This window comes from Zalophus californianus, chromosome 1 (genome assembly GCF_009762305.2).
Source record: "Zalophus californianus isolate mZalCal1 chromosome 1, mZalCal1.pri.v2, whole genome shotgun sequence".
Lineage (NCBI taxonomy): Eukaryota > Metazoa > Chordata > Mammalia > Carnivora > Otariidae > Zalophus > Zalophus californianus.
This window is the reverse complement of record NC_045595.1, coordinates 21,506,761-21,527,071: the sequence shown is the minus strand read 5'-3', so window position 1 is coordinate 21,527,071 and position 20,311 is coordinate 21,506,761. Positions and strand designations below refer to the sequence as shown.

At 48.9% G+C, this 20,311-nt stretch overlaps 1 protein-coding gene across 2 annotated transcripts in view; it reads left to right on the top strand.

The window, feature by feature from the left end:
* The window catches only part of RFT1 (RFT1 homolog), a 36,084-nt gene extending 21,185 nt beyond the window's left edge, over positions 1-14,899 (top strand). The window contains exons 8-13 of one of the 2 annotated variants that reach the window (XM_027585500.1): positions 1,086-1,136; positions 2,579-2,709; positions 3,830-3,974; positions 7,918-8,023; positions 12,933-13,020; positions 13,654-14,899. In XM_027585500.1, coding sequence (XP_027441301.1) covers positions 1,086-1,136; positions 2,579-2,709; positions 3,830-3,974; positions 7,918-8,023; positions 12,933-13,020; positions 13,654-13,821 — 689 coding nt within the window. In that variant the 3' untranslated portion in view covers positions 13,822-14,899. Of the gene's footprint in view, positions 1-1,085; positions 1,137-2,578; positions 2,710-3,829; positions 3,975-7,917; positions 8,024-12,932; positions 13,021-13,075; positions 13,326-13,653 lie in introns of both variants that reach the window. The other variant, XM_027585499.1, reaches the window with a different exon arrangement.
* Positions 14,900-20,311: the final 5,412 nt, after the last annotated feature.

The window sequence follows — 20,311 nt, the reverse complement described above, 5'->3', positions numbered from 1 at the left end:
GTAAAGCAGAGGATGACAATGTAATGCTGGGAGGTGGGGATGAGGTTGGTGAAGAAAGGCCAAAAAGATAGCCTGGGGTCAACTTATAAAAGGCCTCAAATGCAGAATTAAGGAGCCTGGACTTTTTGCAAACAGCAAAGAGCAATTTAAAGGTGTGGAAGCAGGGGTTGCCTTAAGATCTGTATTGCTGAAGCCAGAACTGTTAGCAGTGAGGATGGATCAGAGCAGTGCAGAGATGCAGATAGGAGTGAGTGCCGTCCTGTGGGCCACGCCTGGCCTGGGAGGGCCTGCAGAGGCCCCTGCCACAGACACAGTCTGGGAGAGTGCAGGGAGGCCAGGACCGAATATTGCTTTCCTTTTTGAGCAGGTTGCTAGGAGGTGAGATTTTGCCCTTTAGAGCTGTGGTCACTCCAGAGCTCCATCTCCATGGTGGGTTGTGTTTTCCACTGACAGATAAGAAAATGTATGGAAGGTGGCGGTGGGGCTCTGGGTTGGTGTCTTCACCTTGAAGGCATTAGCCTGTCTTATATTTGAATCATGAGCTTGGGCTCCAGAGCCTTTCCAGCCTCCATGGAGCTTTCTCCACCCAGGGAGACAACTTGATGAGTCTGTGCACATGACCACGGACCTCTCATTTCACAGAACTTACATTTCAAATTTGAGACAATCATTTTCATTATTAATCATTTTCATCAGCTCGCGTACAGCTTGGGGAGGAAAGGACATGGTCATTTGATTTCACTCACCACATCAGTTGTTTAAGCTTCTTAAAGATTGTGAAGTGCCCAAATGCACTCTGAACCCCCCCCCACCTTTTTAAGTTATTAGACTGGTTTTATTGATTTTGTTTTGTTTTTAATTTAACTGGTTTGGAGATTTGCTGTCAATAAATCCCCCAGCACTTTCCCAATTGTTACTGTTTTGAGATAAATCAACATTAGGACAAGGAAGGTATCTTTAATTGATTATATAATTTTTTTCCTTTGAGAGTATTTGCCGGTTGGAGAATTGATAGACGATAAGAAAAAAGGAAACGAGAATAATGTGCCCTTGAAATGCTAATTATTTTGCTTCTCTATTTGTAGGCGAGCGCTACGTAATGACGTTTTTGAATGTGTTAAATTTTGGCGATCAGGGTAAGTTGAGAATTCTGTAGTGAATACCATTAGTAGATACTTTCTAATATTTTTCTCAGCAGTTTGATACATTTAATGAAAAATAAGCCTGATGATTCTAAAAGATGAAGACTGTAATAAAATGATTCCTGAAGATTGAAAATTGCAAGCCTCTGCAAATATCTACAGTGTTCTGACTACCCCCTCTCGTGTGACTCAGGTGGCACGTTCTCTTTTGAGTTCCCCTGGTTTCTGCAGAGCTTTGGTGTCCATTGCAGGGTTGGGGTGCTAAGAGAAAAGGGAGCTTCGTCATCACAATCCCAGATCCGCCCTGTGTTTGTGCAGCTAGATAGGTCTCAATAATTTCTTCTTATTTATTTATTTAAGATTTTTTTAAATTTATTTATTTGAGAGCACAAGCGCTGGCTGGGCAGAGGGAAAGGGAGAGAGAGAGAATCCTCAAGCAGACTCACATCTGAGCACAGGGCTTGATCCCAGGACCCTCAGATCATGACGTGAGCTGAAGTCAGACGCTTAACCAACTGAGCCACCTGGGCGCCCCTCTTCATATTTATTTTTAACTGTAATCCTGCAGTAGAGGGAAAAAAAATTTTCAAAAATCAACTTGGTATTAATGGTTTCTTTTTTTAAGATTTAGTTATTTATTTGAGAGAGAGAGTGAGGGGAGGGGCAGAGGGAGAGAATCCTCAAGCTAACTACCTGCTGAGCATGGAGCCCAATGTAGGGCTTGATCCCAGGACCCTGAGATCATGACCTGAGCTGAAACTAAGAGTTGGACACTCAACTGACTGAGCCACCCAGGCGCCCAGCGTTAATGATTTTTTTTTTTTAAACTAATAAGCTTTTTTTTTTTTTAGCACAGTTTTAGGTCCATAGCAAAATTGAGTGAAAAGTACAGAGAGTTCTCATACATCTGCCTGACCCCACACATTCACAACCTCCCCAATTATCAGTATTCTGCACCAGAGTTGTACACTTGTTACAACTGGTGAACCTACACTGACTCATCATTATCACCCAAAGTCTGTAGTTTACATTAGGTTTCACTCTTGGTGTTGTACATTCTATGAGTTTTGACAAATATATAACGTATAATGACACATATCCACCAATATAGTATCATGCAAAATAGCTTCACTGGCCTAAAAAGACTTTTTAGAGAATTAATGATTTTTATAAAAAGGTGCTGGTGATGGCAATGTTCTGTATTTGACTGTGTCAATGTCAGTATCCTAGCTGTGATACCGTGCGATACTCTCACAAGATGTTACTGTTCAGGAAACTGGGTAATGGATCTGTTATTTTTTAGAACTACATGTGAGTCTATAATTATCTCAAATAGTTTAATTAAAAAATGAAATCAGAAAAAAATGTTAATGGTGCTGTGCAAATTCAAATAGAAAAACCGGAAGGATTGTTGTTTCTTCCCTTTTGTCTTCTAGGTGTATATGATATAGTGAATAATCTTGGCTCTCTTGTGGCCAGGTTAATTTTCCAGCCAATAGAGGAGAGCTTTTATATATTCTTTGCTAAGGTGCTGGAGAGAGGAAAGGATGCCACACTTCAGAAGCAGGTAGTCTTGGTTCTAATGTCACTATCTCTCAAGTGAATTCTCCAATTGCAGGATAAACAGACTAAAATGTAGAGCAGTCGGTTTCCCTCTGTTTGAAATTTCCTTCTAGGTCTCATTCTTCCATCACCTTCTGAATGATGGCAGGACTCTGAGCTCACTTCTTTCGCAGCCTCCTCCCTTTGCCCTGGTTAGCCTTTCCCTTCTTACCCTTACTCCTTCTCTGTGACCTCATTCTTGGCCCAGAACTCTCTGCAGCCATCCCCAGTGTGGCACAGACTCCCTTCCCATGGTCTGGGCTTAGCTGGAAGATTGAGATTGCCTCCTCCATCCTCACATTCTCGAGAACCAAAGGTGAGCCGAAGGACATAGGGGCTGGAGCAAGGCTCGTGTACAGCTTGGGGAGGAAAGGACATGGTCATTTGATATCACTCACCACACCAGTTGTTTAAGCTTCTTAAAGATTGTGAAGTGCCCAGATGCACTCTGACCGTGAGAATCTACCTACTCTGATTGGCAAATGCAGAAGAGATTTTAATCCAGGCGTATTTGGTTGCAGAAACTTCCCTTTTTCTAAAACCATTGAAAATGTGTGACTTATCGGAGAATTAAAAGGAAGCTAAGTTGGCCTCTTACATGTCTTAGAAGACACTTTGCAAAATATAATTTATGCACAACATCTCAAAATGAACTAATCTGGTTCTCAGTTGATTTAGGAATATTTTCCTAAGCATACTTTGACAGGAACGTCAGGATTTGGAGATGTTTGTCAGGAGAGGAACTCTGACAAAGCTAGCCAGCTAGCAACGTAAAAACTTGCTGTCCATTTTAAGAATAAATATCGGAGAGAAAGTGAATGTTTCCTAAGCAGCCTTTGAAATAACATATCCTAAATGAGCTAAAAACCACACCTCCCCTGCAGTACCTAAGGAGGCACAGATTGACTTTTCCCCTTCATTTCCTTCATGCTAATTGACATGAAAACAAACACAGGCTGCAGAAAAGTGGGGATGCCTCTCAGCAGTTGAAAGAGTGATCTGTAAGATAGCAGAGAAGGCCAGATGTGAAGTTTTTCTTTAGCTCATGATTCATCCAACTTCCTTCCCTCTGCCCCCCGCCCCAGGAGGACGTTGCCATGGCCGCTGCGGTTTTGGAGTCGCTGCTCAGGCTGGCCCTGCTGACCGGCCTGACCATCACCATTTTTGGCTTTGCCTATTCTCAGCTGGCTTTGGATATCTATGGAGGGGCCATGCTTAGCTCTGGATCAGGTAAGCACAAGAGTTTTGCCAGATTTGTTCTAATTTCCAAACAGAAATAGAAGTCTTGTGAAATTCAAGAACTTGTGTGCACACAGGTTGGTATCTGTCAGTGTAGGGAGCACTGTCCATGGCTGGGGCTTCGAGACCGTTGCCCTCACACGAGGTCAGAAACAGCTCAGTGCCATCTGGGGGCTTTGGCCCCAGGGCAGTCAGTCCCCTAGTCTCACTTAGAGAAGTCATTATTCATCCTTGGCTCTCCTCCCAGGCCTAAAATGTGTTTTGCTGGGCACTTCCCTGTGCACCCTCTGGGGTGAGGGAAGAAGGCAAAGAGCTGGCTCTAATGAGTCTCCGCTTGATACTGAGCACATCTGAAGGTAGTAAATGCCACATAAATCTCACAGCCTGATGCATGAGCCTCTGAAGGATAACTCAGAGCCATTTGCAGAGAACAAAATTGATCTCAGCAAGCAAAATGGTATATTTAATCCAGTGACTCTTGGTTTTTGAAGGACAAAAGTATCGAGTATATCTAACTTAGAAACACCTGGTGTCCATGCCACTGAGCATCTCACAGCACTTGCTAGGCTCTGGGGACTTGACCAGTTTCAAAATGTGCTGGGCCATAGGCTGGCAGTCCATTTGCAGTCTGTTTCATGTTGGGTTTGACAAAGATTTTTCAGTTCCTCGGGTCACTAGACAAGAACTCTGAAGACTTCTTTCTGCTGCTCCATTTCAACGTAAAGGGCTTTGTCAAATGCCATTTTACAAGTTCACTGGCATGTTTTGGTCTCCACTATAATGGGCCCAAACTTTGGATGTTAGGGGAGGAGGGGTCAAGTTTCTACCCAAGAGCAAAGGTCATTCAGTTTGGAGAAACCCCTGCTGTGAAACCGTGATGTGGTCGCAGCTGCCTGGGGCTGGTACTGTGAGGCCTGTGTTTCCATCAGGCAGGCCGGGAGGCTCATTAGGAAGCCGTTAGTAAGTCATGTGCAGAGACTGGGCACGCAACCATTTCGCAGCAGCACGGCCTCTCTAGAAAGGTGATTGGGGGAACAGCTTTTATTGTCACGCAGTCACAGGACATGGCCATGAGGAGAAGGCTGTCCTGTCAGCACAGTGTTCACCTGGTGGAGTACTTAGTCATAGAAGGTCTAGAACTATGTCGGCCTTTGGCTCGAGTGAGAGGCTGGTGCCAGTTTTCAGCGTTGGTAGTAAGAGTTATCAGTTAAAAGGGTCAGTGGTAGTTGATTTCTAAGGTAGTAAATTCTGTTTCTAATGGCTTATGTTAGAGCCATTAATAATTTTAGACTCAACATGACGACGAGCACTGAGTAATGTATAAAATTGTTGAATCACCGTATTATATATCTGAAACTAATATAACCCTGTAAGAAGAATAAATAACTTTAGGCTCAAAAAGATATTCTCTTGGTATCATCTTCTGAAAGAGGAGAGTCTTAAGAATGGTCTGGTTTCTCAGTCTCTGGTAAGAATGTGCTGTCTGATGAGCCAGGACCGTTGTCATCTCTGTCTGGCCCAAGGCTCCATCAGTGTCACTGTCCCAACAGGGTCTTCTAGCATTTGTCTCCTCATTGTAGCTGCCTTACACTTTGACCAAACTTCGAGCTCTCTGTAAAGCCCGTAGTGGCTCCTGGCAGGTAGTGGCTCCTGGTAGTCCATCCCCCCGGGGCCTCTGGTGCTTTCCTTCCCTCGCCTCCACACCACCCTGCATCTCCTTGCCCTGCTCCTGACTCTTTGGACTAGTGCTGTGGATCCGAATACCTTTCCTGTGCTGGAATAGATGAACACTGCTGCTCTCCCCTCCCTGCTAGTCTTCTTCATTTGCTTAAACACTCCAAAAAACTTGGGGCACCTGGATGGCTCAATCGATTAAGCCTCTGACTCTTGATTTTGGCTCAAGTCATGATCTCAGGGGTGGTGGGATTGAGCCCTGCATGGGGCTCTGCACTCAGCACAGAGTCTGCTTGAGGTTCTCTCTCTCCCTCTCCCTCTGTCCTTCCCCTGACTTGTGTGTTCTCTTTTTACCTAAATAAATAAATAAAATCTAAAAACAAAAACAACAACACTCCACAAAACTTGACTGTCTCCAGCCTGAATTTAATCAGAAAAGAATGGCAACTTTCTGTGGCTCAACCGAACCACCTGAGTTTTGAAAATGGAACTTGTAACACTGCTGCCTCAGTTGTCCCAGTTGCATATCGGTCTTTGTCCTCACCTGGAAAGTAGACTTACCTGTGACCTGAACTGGCCTCTGACCCCCCCATCCCCTGTGCTGCCATCTCCATGTGTGGGACTTGGATGAAGCATCGGTGGGGGCCAACATCCTGGTTAAGATCTACAACATTTCCATTACCCCAGAAGGTGCTTTCAGGACTCTTTCCAGTCAACTGCCCCCACTCCACCTCAGAGGCAACCACGGTTCTGATTTCTATCACCATAGATTAGTATTGCTTTTATAATTTTTTAAAAAGATTTTATTTATCCATTTACTTGAGAGCAAGAGAGAGAGAGAGAGAGAGCACGAGCAGGGGAGGGGCAGAGGGAGAAGCTGACTATGCTCAGCGCAGAGCCCATCGTGGGGCTCGATCTCATGACCCCAGGAACGCTTAAGTGACTGAGGCACCCAGGCATCCCAGATTAGTATTGCTTTTAAAAGGGACTTCATATCAATGAAATCATACAGCATGGACGCTTCGGTGTTTGGCTTCTTTCTCTCAATATACAGTTTTTGGGATTCATCCATGTTTTTACATGGATCAGTACTTTTTTTCTCTTGGATTGCTTCTCTGAGAAATTTCTTTATATGGATGCCCACAGTTTGTTTATCCTTTCTCTTATTGATGGTCAGTTTGGACTATTATGAGTAGAACTGCTATGGGCATTTTTGTACAAATGCTTATGTGAACATGTACATTCATTTCTGTTGGATGTATATTTAGAAGTGGGATTGCTGGGTCATAGGTTGTTTTATTAGAAGTTGCTTGGCTACCTCTTGGTAATGGCCCTCCTAAAAGAGGAGATCAATTCCATTTTTAAGGCTCCCAGTCTTTTGTTAGCAGATTTTCCCAAAGTTTGTTAGTTAGCTATAGGACTGCATCACTATGTTTTAGAAGAAAACATCATGGTTATTCTGATTCTCTCTGCAGATTTGTGGGTGTGTTCTGTCTCTAGTTTTTTGCTGCTCCCAAGTTCTGGGCTTCTCTCCCTGGTCTTGTCTTCAGGACCTCTTCAGCCGAGTTCTCTTACCATGCAAGGCCACTAGTGCCCTTGAGTGCTCAAACCAGCAGATCCTCTTTCGGCTGATTTATTTTTTTTACTTTTTTTTTTAAAGATTTTATTTATTTATTCATGAGAGACAGAGGGGGAGAGAGAGAGAAGTAGAGGGAGAAGCAGGCTCCCAAGCAGCAGGGAGCCCGACGCGGGACTCGATCCCAGGACCCCGGGATGCTGATTTAAAAAGCAAGAAGATTTGCTTTCTGGCCAGATAAGCTTTTAGTTGTTAAGCGAGACATTTGTAGGTTTATTCCTTTTTTTTTTTTTAAAGATTTTATTTATTTATTTAAGAGAGAGAGAGAGAGCACATAAGCGGGGGTGGGAGAGAGACAAACAGACTCCATGCTGAGCGGGGAGCCCAAAGCAGGGCTCAATCCCAAGACCCCAACATCATGACTTGAGCCAAAACCAAGAGTCGGACACTAAGCTAACTGAGCCACCCAGGTGCCCCTGTAGGTTTATTCCTAATTGCCCTTTCTTTTTTAGCTGTTTATTTTAATCAGTGCCATGGAGTACTGGAAGTCCTTCCAGATAATTAAGACCATAGGTCAAGTGTGTGTCTGCCTGTTGATGACACCAGCCAGACTCCTGACCCGGTTCTGGTACATGCAGGCCTCCTGTTTGGGCTCTAGAGTCTCGGTCGGTTGTTTCTTTATAGGTCCTGTTTTGCTGCGTTCCTACTGTCTCTACGTCCTCCTGCTTGCCATCAACGGAGTGACCGAGTGTTTCACATTTGCTGCCATGAGCAAAGAGGAGGTCGACAGGTAGGTAACCATAAAGACCCGCCTTTAATCCCAGCCTTTGGCCAAACTGAAGTACCTTGCCAATCTTCTTTCTTTTCGTCCTGAACGTGCATTCCCAGAAAGCCTTTTAGACGTAGCGCTCTGCCACTAGTATGGCACCGTCCCTGGTGCTCCGGTGCTTGTCCTCCCCACATCCTGGGGGCAGCAACCACCCTTTGCCTCCCTTTAGAGGAGGAAGAAACCCGGGCCCTGAAGGGCCTTGTTAGTCTAGGTTTACAGAGACGGGCCCAAGACAGGCTCCCCTCCTCCACCTCCTTGCCCAGCGCCCCAGTGGGTTACTGTGGAACTTCTTCAAGATGCAGAGTCCCACCCCCGAGACTCTGATTCAGAGGCCCCAGAGAAGCTCAGGGGTCTGTGTCACCTCTCCTCAGAGAAAGGCCCAAGTGCACATACACGTTTTGCCACCATTTTTTCCCATCCGTTGACCCCAGATCAGGACCTCTGCCCTGATACCTCAAACAGTGGTTCCTAACGCTGGTTATCAGTCACAATCCCCCGTGGAGCTTGTTAGATGTGCAGATTCCTGTCTACCCTTCCTCCACCACTCTCTCCTAGCACACCGGCAGCCCCCAAGCATATGTGTGTTTTTTAAAAGCTCCTCAGTGATTCTGACACGAACTAGTTTAGAGCTTCCAACCCACACCCAGGGCATGTCCCAAATGCCAGAAGTAACATGGCAGTAGGCTAAGGCACCACTACCAGATGAGGTTGAGAAGGATAAAATCGATAGGGGGAAAGGAGAGGGAGAGAAGGCAAAGACAGTAGGGGGGTGGCTGTAGGTAATGGGGCAAGTGGTCCTTGTTATTGCTTTGCCCCCTGACGCCTGGGTCCTTTGGGGGCTTTTGTGTTGTCTCTGAAAGGCCTTGAGTGCCCAGACCAACTGAACTATCATTTGAGGGGCTTGGGCCAAGGGATCTGTCATCACACAGCCCCAGGAGATTTCTGATGATAGGGCCTTAGGAACCGCTGGTCCAGACCAGCTTATAAGTAAAACTACATGGAGCCCTGTGATGCTGTACATATTCAGGTGCGCGTGACCGAGCGAAGCGTTCACAAAGCAGGAAGTACCCTTGTTATGCGCAAACACACTGATGGTTTTTAATTCTGTTTTTTGTTTTTTTTTTTTAAGATTTTATTTAATTGACAGAGAGAGACACAGCGAGAGAGGGAACATAAGCAGGGGGAGTGGGAGAGGGAGAAGCAGGCTTCCCGCCGAGCAGGGAGCCCGATGCGGGGCTCGATCCCAGGACCCTGGGATCATGACCTGAGCCGAAGGCAGACACTTAATGACTGAGCCACCCAGGCGCCCCTTTAATTCTGTTATATTTCATTTTTCAAACTGCCATGCCATGACCCTCTCAGTTGATTTCCCTGCCTACTTTTAGCTCACAGCCCGTAATTTTCAAATATTGGTCCAGATAGGGTTTTTACTTCGGATAGTTAAATGTATAGGTGTAAAACTACTTGGAGGCCATCCTCCCCACCCCTTATTTTTTTCATGGATGCAAAGGTCGAATTTAAGTTTTATTTTGAGATACTGTGTTTTTATTTGAAAGGTGCTTCAAACATGAAATAATTTTTAGATATAATGTAAAACATACTAAAGGAGGCACTGAGCCATGGTGGAAAGAGCTCTGGACTAGGGATCTATCTCTTTGAAGGGAATTTTGTTGTAATCATTTCAGCATTAGTGTGGAGAGAGCATTAAACCTGCTTAAAAATGTTAAAATGGATCTTACAATCAAATCATGAAGGAACACAGTGACTAGTTGCTTTCTTTCCTTTTACATAGCATTGAATGAAAAGAAACAACTTTTTAAGTTAGTTGAAATGGGATTTTGACGATATATAAACATCTGGAAAATTATTTTCATGGTATGAGTAGTCAACATAGAGAAAAGACAGAACCAGAGCGCCTTCTAATGCAGTTCTTATCTGCAGTAACGCACTTCCCCGAAGAGTTTAATGTGACTTTAAGCATGGTCTTCCTACATCTATTAACCATAGCAGCCCAGGTTCCGCCCTGGTCTGAGCACATGGCATCTGGGCTCATCACAGACACCAGCAGTTTTTCATCTCTGTGAATTTAACCAGACATAAAACTCTAGTAAGGATTTTTATGGTGGGATTGGGTAGCTTAGTTAAATGTCATGATTGATTTACATTGGACATTTCAGATTCTGAATTGAAAAAAAATACTGTATTGATAAAATCATGGGCTTTTACTTAACTTCAGGTGCTGCCACAGTCAACATCCTTGACCGTCCATCTTTTGATAAGCCTGATTTTAAGCCCAGTATCTTCTTGGGGCCATGGAAAAACTAAGCATTTGTAAATAACTGACTGTTTATGTTAACCAAACCTTATAGAATAGTCATTATTGTCACTAATTTTGCACTGATTTTAAAAAAGTGGCTTTTTTTTTTTTTTAGTATAATAAGATACGCAAAATATACATGGCTTAGGATCTCTTTCTGAGTGGAAAGGAATTTAGGTCTCAAGAAGTTCTGAGCCTGCTATGTTTTCTGGAAATCATTTAACTGAGCTTAAGACCCCTGAAAAAAAAATACAAAAACTGGTTCAAGGAAAACAGCAATTAGATTTTGAAATCAAACTGTGGGTTAAGTCAGCAAAGTTAGAATTGGGGCAGTTCCTCTTTTGTGTTGCCCACACTCAAATTCACCCTGGGAAACAGAAAACTCGTCTACTAGAAGACAGGATGGAAACACAGTGTGGTGCTATGCTTGACATCAAAGTGGGCACCACTGATGGACTGGCAAGTTTATGGTGGAATGGTGAGGATTTGAGGGGTTTGAACAACAATGAGAAAAGTGACTGTAGACAACACATAAGATTAGATCAGAAACTATAAACTGGTATTGACACCGACTACATGATTTTTCTCAGTAGCCTGTGGGAATGGATAAGATGAGTTCACCCAAGATGACCTAAGACTTGGAATGAGCAATGGTGTACTTTTAAATAAAGCCAACCGTATTTTTTCCCCTAAGGTGGCTAGTGGGTTCATAATGATCATAGACACCACAGATAAAGCATTTAAAATTCTGATCAAAGCCAACTTTAATTTTTTATCCTCACATGTAGAAGGTTGTCTGATGGCCACCAGTTTCTCAATCCTAACGTTGGTTACTAGCTTACAAATCTCAAGGTAAATTCTTCTCCTTTACCTAATGTTCAGTTTCCATCAGTTTTAACATACACCATTATATATAAATACCATTACAGACTACTTTGTATGAAATTCAGTATTCTACAGATCCCATAGAGTTGTGGGATAGAACCAGGAACCTCCAATCTTTTATGCAAACTTCAGTGTACTGTGGAGACCAAGGCAATTTTGCTTAGCTTTATTTATTTATTTTCATTTGTAAGAGAACCCTCTTGCGACAGGTTTATTCAATTTAAAAAGTGGTATTTTAATTGCATCTTTAAATTTCTTTTTTTCCTGAAGTGGATTATGCTTTTAAGGCTCTAGATTTGTGAGTTCTGGAAAGTTCAAGAGCTGCAGAGCCCTATTCTAGTGAAAAACAATGGACCCCTGTCATTATCAGCTCTTCTCAGATGACCACACCAAAGAAGCCACACTGTTGAATTAGCATGAATTAGCTACTGATTTCATTTGTTATTGACATTTTACTTAGAGTTGGGTGAGGATGACTTTGAAAATTTGTGAACCTATAACCTCAACTCCAAGGATTTGACATAGTTTCTGCAGGGGAAAAAAGATCATACATCTCTACTTCTTTTTGGAAAAGAGGTCAGATAACTAACTGGTCTGTGATGGTCCCCACCCTCAGTGGCTTGTTATGAAGTTGGCTCTTCTGATCATTGGTCAGTAGTTAGTGAAAAGCACACCTCCCCTGTTGGAGGATAGTGTGTGTGTGTGTGTGTGTGTGTGTGTGTGTGTGTGTGTGTGTGTGTGTGTGTGTGTGTGTGTGTGTGTGTGTGTGTGTGTGTGTGTGTGTGTGTGTAGTATTATGTGTAGTATTATTATTATCACCCCCTCTGATAAAGTTTATCTCCAAGGCTTTCTTACCACCCCTCGTTTGCAGAACCTGAGTGGTGGCCTCCCTGGCCCTCCTCCAGCAGACAGGGCTGGGGGACCTAACGGTTTGGTTCCCTCAACAACGATGAACTTAGAACGCCTACTGCTCACTAGGGAGAAACCAGATGCTGGAAAGTTTTGTTCGTGGCTGTACCACAAGCCTTTTGGTGAGGACTACAGCAGCTCTTTTGTCTTTGCTGAGGCTTAGTTTCCCTTGCTGAGAACTGAAGGTAACTAAGCTAAGTGGAAGGGCAGTGTGATCCATGCAGTGAGGAATCCACGTCTGGGGATGTGGAGAGCAGAGGGAAGGATGTGTGAGAGTCTGGGGGACACTGACGTGGTTCAGGGCTTGCTCCCTGTGTGCATGTCATTTTGAAGGCTGGTTCCTTTAAGTGAAATCCACTGGCCAAGGTTATGGGGCTTCTGCATTTCCGAAAGTTTAGGGACCAGAGTGAGGTCACTCCTCAGGCAAATGACTCAGCCTACCTGTGCCTGGTTTTCCTTGTCTGTAAAGCACACCCAGACCTCACAGGGCAAGGGCCACGTGTGCTCACTCATCAGCGTATGCCTGTGGCCCCGACAGTGGCTGTCGCATAGTTTGCATTCACATATAATTATTACCCTTGTCATATTGTTGTGCCTCACATTGAAGACTTGGGCTGAACAGGATTTTCATGTGTTTGGATCACAAAGTGTCACTTGAACTAACCAATTATGCTTAAAAACCATAATATTTTGAGTTCATTTCCTCACTCTTCTGTTCAGGGGAAGGGGGATAGTGACATTCCCATGTCATCCATACAGTGTTCATAGCGAAGAAAACCAGCCGGGCCGCAGCAACTCAGAGGTGTTTTCTGTGATTCCATGTTCACGGTCACTTGTTCGGGAGCAGGTTTGTTTGGGACAAGGTGCCCACTCCCCTGCTTTGCTTGTCCCCCGCTCCCCAGGTACAATTTCACAATGCTGGCCCTCTCGTCTTCATTCCTGGCGTTATCCTACGTCCTGACCCGATGGTGCGGCAGCGTGGGCTTCATCTTGGCCAACTGCTTTAACATGGGCATTCGCATCACGCAGAGCCTTTGCTTCATCCACCGCTACTACAAGAGGAGCCCGCACAGGCCCCTGGCGGGCCTGTACCTATCACCTGTCCTCCTCGGGGCTTTCGCCCTCAGTGGCGGGATCACTGGCGTTTCCGAGGTGAGACTCCCCGCAGCCCTCACACCACATGCTTTTGCAGGCTGGCCACTGTCCCTGGCTCTGGGCTTCCCTTTCTGCTCTTCCTGAACCAGCTGGGCAAGTATCTGCCTCCGCTTTCCCCTTCCCAAGGCTCGAGGACAGCGTGTGATGATAGGTGTGGCCAAACAGTGTCACCAGTGGGAACAGAGTTAGCCCCTCAGTACGCAGCTGTCACACCTTTTATCTGACTCGAAGCTGGCACAGCGTGGCCTCCACTCGCCCTGGCTTGCCCCCGAGGTAGGATGTACAGATGGAGGGGCCAGGGCAGTGACGGTGGTTTCTCTCGCAGGTGTTCCTCTGCTGTGAGCAGGGCTGGCCAGCCAGGCTGGCACATGTCACCGTGGGGACCTTCTGTTTGGGAATGACTCTTGGGACAGCGTTCCTCACGGAGACCAAGCTGATCCGTTTTGTGAGGACTCAGTTAGGTGTGTCCAGACTGGCTGACAAAACCTCGTGACCTCGGAGGCATTGACACCTGTGGCATGTGGACCAGCTGTGGGGCAGTTTCGTGGGCGGAACGCAATAGCTGTGCAGGAGAGCCCTGCTGAGGGGTCTGCAGCGGGGGAGGACCAACCCCGGCGGGCGAGATGTCGGAGAGCACCGCCGGACCAAACACCATCCGTTTGAAGCCTCAAACAGGAAGGAAGAGTCCCACTTTAAGGGAAGACCAAAAGCTCTTTTAAAATAGATACCTTATTTTTGTCACCATTTTGTCCTCATCAACATCTTTCTTTTTGGTTAATGTGTTCCTTTTGGGCATGATTGACCTAAGGAGCTCCATAAGCCAACAAACTATATCTGGGAGGGAATAGTTAACAACAATCTGGCCCAGAAAGAGAGATGTAGCCATCTTACATGTCTCAGGAACATGTCACTTACTCTGTAAAAGCAGGAAGGAGACCTGATGTTGTGTACCGAATGAGACCAGAGGTGGCCCAGGAGTTGTGGCTTCTCCTGTGCAAACACTGTGGTTGGGGTTTTTAGAGAGGGAACATCTCTCAATGAGAAATCCAGGAAATGGAAATGCAGAGTCTTGCAGGTCACATTTCCCAGCGTTAGCTGGGGGGAGTCACGCCCCTCATCGTCATTGCTGCGTGCCCCGGACCACCTTCCCAGAGCCGATGCAGGCTGGCGCGAGACCCCTGGGCCAGCCACCTGAACAAGAAGTCTCTGAAGGAAGCAGCGATCCAGTGTGGGCTACCTTGGTCCCCAAAGGGAACGCTGCTCATATGGAGATTGCACAGATGGCAGCCCACGGTGAAGTGATGTACGTTTTCCCTTCAGAATAAAATGGGGTATGTGCTCTATGGCAAGCCCTTCCCACTGACCCATTGCTTCCAGCGCTGGTCAGTAACCCTAAATGCCAGCTTCAGGACCAGTGTGGCAAGCCTGGGAGTCTGGCTGCTCCAGGCCGAGGCCCACCTCCCTGCACCCAGCGGGCACCCTGCACCCAGCAGGCAACGTCACTGGGCATTGTTCTGAGGTGACAAAGCATTTTTCTTCTTTTGATAATATATTAATTCCTTTTGGGTGTGATTGACCTTCAGAGCTATACACGCAAACTATATCTTGGATGATAACAGTAATCATCTAGCCCTGATGTCCCAAGCTTTCTGTTTACACCCAGAGAGCAGGACACCTTGCATCAGATGGTTTGCCTAAAATGCACACGTTAAAATCCACTGGCCGGGAGCCAGAGCCGAAGGGCCAAGGATCAAGACCCACCAGTGCACTGAGACTAGCACCCAGGCACTTGGGCCTTTTATCTATTCAAAGGGAGAATGCATCCCACTAATTGGAAAAGTAGCTAAATGTAAGATATCACTTATCAGTCAGAGACCCTCCAAAAGCATGGCCGTGGTTATGAGGCACGGTCAGGCTGTCTCAGAAGAACCGATTGTCCCATGGTGGGGAGCCGGGGGGAGGGGGGTGCAGCACACACTGAGGCAGCCCTCCCTCCCTCTCATGCACTTTTGTCTCTTGAGTGCACAGAAATGGGCCTTTAGCCCTCACAAGTTCCTTCTCTGCTGCCCTTGACCACCACTCCTTCCCGTAGAACCCTGTTACCCACCCCATGCCCACCTGACCCCAGACGCCAAGCACGGCCTTTAAATTACCTGCCTCGGAATTGCCTGGTTGCAAGTCAGAAACGTGGGTTCCCAGGACGCACTCCAGACTTTGGGACCATGTCTGTGGGCAGGGCTCTGGGATCAGCTTTTTTGGCAAACCAAGGTTGGCATACCCCGTCGCCCTCACCTGCGTCAGGGCCCGAGACCAGTGGCTCACAATGTCCATTCTCTGCTCCAGGAAGAGTCCCTGTTGCCCGAACCTTGCCAGGCCCCCAGCTCTCGGGATTAGGCCCACCCCGGTTCCTGCTCTGCACTCTGGCGTGGAGGGCGGCTGGGCCTGACAGCCCTTGCCCCGTGTCTCCTCGTCCCGTGCCGTCCTGCTGGCGCCACTGCCAGCCCAGGGCCGCTCCTCTCGAAAGGTGGCCTGCTGGGCCGGCAGCCCGGGGCTCCTTCCCACCGCCTGCTTCCCTGTCTGTAGGAAAAGTCCCTGCGAAGCGGCTGTTTACTTACCACTAGCGCCTGCACCCTGGGCTGTTGGGGCGGAGGCAGCGGGCCCTTTGCACTTCACCAACCTCTGCCTCCACCCACTGGCCGCCTCCTGGAAGTGCAGGTGGGCCTGACCACTGCCTCTGGGGCTTTCCCTTGCTGGCTCCCTAGGTGAGGGCTCAGATATCGGGCCAGTAGGGCAAGTGTGTTATTTTAGTGTGATTTGGGGAAGTCCAGGGTGTGCTCCCACCTCTATCAGGTACTGGACCGCGTATTTACTTTGGACGTCGGACTTGTGAGCCGAGCAGGTGCTGTTGTTCTGTTCTGCCCCTGCTTGCTGTGCCTGGGCGAAGGAGCTTTGAATGTATTTCATTTGCTAATTAACTTTCAAAGGTAGGGAGAAAAAGATGCTTTTTGGGAAGAATTTGAGGGGAAGGAAGACTTCTATTGATCTGAGTCATCTATCTGACCCCAATTACCACGGCATTATCAGTCCTGCTACTTAATGTCAATTCCTTTTTAATCAGAATCATCTGGGCCCATCACAGCAAAACTGGAAAACTGGGCTCCTAGTGGTGTTCGGCCTCCTTTAGGGGCCTAATGAAGAAGGCTTATAAATACTTCTTAATTAACAGAAGTTGCTGGGTGCCCCTGTCCCAAAGTGCAGTCGGTTCTTTGCCCAGCAACAACTCCATCATCCCTGGGCAGTGTGGCTTAGGTGGAAGGGGCTGGAGGTGAGATGTAGGGAGTTCGGTCTTTCCCCTCCTGACTAGGTCCTCACCAGAGTCAGTGCACCCAGAACTCTGCACCAGCCTCTGCAGGCTCCAGCACCTTCATGGAGACCCTCCCCACAGCTTGTCTCAGCTAGTGCTGTACACCGTGCCCCCCCCATCGAACGTAACAAATGTACACGTGCACAAAGTTGTGGTTGGCGATTTGGCATGCTGTTTTGTTGCTGGGTTAGGTTCCTCAGGAGTTGAGGGCCCCTGGATGCTGCACCCATGAGGTTCAATGAACTTGGGGCCCTAGGAGCTGGAGAAGGAGGGAGGGGTGCCTGTGAAGCTGCCTGACTGGGAGGCTGGAGGCCTGGCATGGGCACCAGGGCAGCTCCTGGCCTTCTCTGCTCTTTGCAACCTCACGCTGAGGTGATCTCGCCTCTCCTGGGGCCCAGACAGCGGAGGTTGGGGGGGGGGTCAGGCCGGTGGACAATGCAAGGAGTCCTCAGAACAGGGTGCTGCCTCAGGGCAGAGGCCTGGGCTTTGCCACTGATGAGACCTTCTCTTTCACCTCTTCTTTTGTCTCCAGCCCCCGATCCTCTCAGCTTTAACTTCTGTTTCCAACGCAAAGCCCCTGCAGGAGAAAGGGAGCTGGCCCACATTATCCGTAATGGGCAGAGGCTGTGGGTCAAAGTCATAAGTGAGCCAGCGGCTGGGCCGCCCTGGGGCAGCCAAGCCCCGGTTCAGTCAGCTCTCGCTGGGTAGGCGCCCGGCAGGGTGATACGCGCCATCCAGGTTTGCCCCTCAGCCTCAGGAGCTGCATGAGGGCCCACGACAGAACAGCTGACTTGTGAAGGGATCTTCTAAAGCACCGTTGGTTCGTCTCATTTCCTCCCTCCCTCCAATAGATGTGTCCCAAAGTTATGACCCTTTTGACCCCACTGTGTCAGTGTTGCCCTGGCCTGACAAATGCATTTGGCCGAGGCCACCCGGTTCACAGTGCTTGGTGGGAAAGGAGCCGGGAAAACTGGGGGGGTCTCGGTCCTTGCCTCTCACCTGTACCATGTGGCACAAACCGGGGCCTCGAGGCAGGGCTCTGAGGCCATCAGAGCAGGCAGTGAGCAGGGACAGATTAAAACACGACTGAGTCAGTCACACTGGACACGACCGCTGAGCAGCGTGTTTCTGGTTCGTGTCTGAGAGACCCTGACACCCTTTCCAGGGATGTGTGGCTTCCCCAGGCCACGTGTGTCAGGGGAGAAGGCGGTCTGGGATGAAAGCTTGACTCACTGAGGGGAGCACCGGGTTTGTTCCCGGCTCACCTACCCCTCACTCACTTCTTTGCACCTGCTTCTGAAAATCACAAAAGGTGACACGAGAGAGAATGGCCTACGGGGGACCAGAGGCCTCTCCCAGATGACCTTTTCACTTCCACCCTGTGCCCAGGCGGATTATGGGACAACTCGGGTGACACAGGCACCTCCATCCTTCCCGGAGGTGCGCAGACGACCCCCCCCCCCCAGCCCTGCACTGGTTAACTGCAGTCTCCCCAGTCTCGGAGCACGCTCTTGTCCAGCCCTCCTCAGGGCCTGGCATGGCTGTGCAGGGGGGACGATGAAAACACGGGAAAAGCAAACCTCTGTAGCCATGACAAAAATGGGAATGTTTTCCTCCACACATAATCTCAACCAGACTAGGGAATGTTGCGAAAATAGCTTTCTGTTTCCCCTAGGGCATTCACAGTTTTATGAACAAACCAGATGAGCAGAGTGCATTTTTACGTTCCTGAACTAGAGCCCAAGATTCCTTTCATCCTCGTGTAGCTCATGAGATCCCTGAGTGGCATCTCTCGGGTGACAAGAGGATGTCTTGCAGGTGTGCAGATGTCAGGCGATGGGGGGCAATAGAAGGGACAGAGCTCCTTGCCATTTTTTCTTTTGTATCCTTGAGTGAAATCATGTGGCGCTCCAGCTCCCCAGCGGGGTGATGGCATGACGCCCAGGCACTCTGGCGACTTGTCGTCGTCCCCTCTCAGCTCTCCTGCAGCAAACCTGCAAGCACGGGGCTGAGAGCCAGGCCCTGGGTGGCAGGCCCCCAGAGGTGTTCTGCCTGTCGTGTGTCTTCCCTCTGCACGGTCACTGAGGAAACCCATTGGCGTCCCCCTCTGCCTTCGGAAGCACGCGAGCAGGGTTGGGTGCTCTAAACGGCATGTGGCAATGCGCACGTGCTGTCGTTATACCGCAGCCTGGCTGCCCTTGCCTAACTCCCTGGGCGACCTTGAACAAGCCCCTCTCGCTCCACCATTTATGGAGCACTGACCACGTGCCAGGCACTGGGTGACCACATGCCTGAGCGGTGGTCAGAGGTTAGATCTCCGCACCAGTGGTATCTGTTGTCTGCATGTTACAGGTGAGGAAGCAGAGACACAGAGAAGTCGCTTCATTTGCCGTGGGCCACCCAGCAAGGAAGAAGGTGGCGGAACTGGGGGTCGGCCCGTTACCTCGGCAGATCGGATGCTCCCTGATCCTAAGGCCCTGTGCGATCTGTGGTGGTAAAGCCTGAGCCTAAGCGGGGACAGGCACTGTCCTGCTCCTGCTCCTCCTCCTGCTGCTCCTGCTGCTCCTCCTGCTCCTCCTGCTCCTCCTGCTGCTCCTCCTCCTGCTGCTCCTCCTGCTCCTCCTGCTCCTCCTGCTGCTCCTCCTGCTCCTCCTGCTCCTCCTGCTCCTCCTGCTGCTCCTCCTGCTCCTCCTGCTCCTCCTGCTGCTCCTCCTGCTCCTCCTCCTGCTGCTCCTCCTGCTCCTCCTGCTCCTCCTGCTGCTCCTACTGCTCCTCCTGCTGCTCCTCCTCCTGCTGCTCCTCCTGCTCCTCCTGCTGCTCCTCCTGCTCCTCCTGCTGCTCCTCCTGCTCTGCTCCTCCTGCTCCTCCTGCTCTGCTCCTCCTGCTCCTCCTGCTGCTCCTGCTGCTCCTACTGCTCCTGCTGCTCCTCCTGCTCCTCCTGCTGCTCCTGCTCTGCTCCTGATCTTCCTGCTCCTCCTGCTCCTCCTCCTGCTCCTCCTGCTCTGCTCCTCCTGCTCCTCCTGCTCCTGGTGCTCCTCCAGCTGCTCCTGCTCTGCTCCTCCTGCTCCTCCTCCTGCTCCTCCTGCTCTGCTCCTGATCTTCCTCCTGCTCCTGCTCCTCCTGCTGCTCCTCCTGCTCTGCTCCTCCTGCTACTCCTCCTGCTGCTCCTGCTCTGCTCCTGATCTTCCTGCTCCTCCTGCTCCTCCTGCTGCTCCTCCTGCTCCTGCTCTGCTCCTGATTTTCCTGCTGCTCCTGCTCTGCTTCTCCTGCTCCTCCTGCTGCTCCTCCTGCTCTGCTCCTGCTCCTCCTGCTGCTCCTGCTCTGCTCCTCCTGCTGCTCCTCCTGCTTCTCCTGCTCCGCTCCTGATTTTCCTGCTGCTCCTGCTCTGCTCCTCCTGCTCCTCCTGCTGCTCCTCCTGCTCTGCTCCTGCTCCTCCTGCTGCTCCTGCTCTGCTCCTGCTCCTCCTGCTGCTCTTGCTCTGCTCCTCCTGCTCCTCCTGCTTCTCCTCATGCTCTGCTCCTGCTCCTCCTGCTGCTCCTCCTGCTCTGCTCCTGCTCCTCCTGCTCCTCCTGCTCCTGCTCCTCCTGCTCCTCCTGCGCTGCTCCTGCTCCTCCTGCTG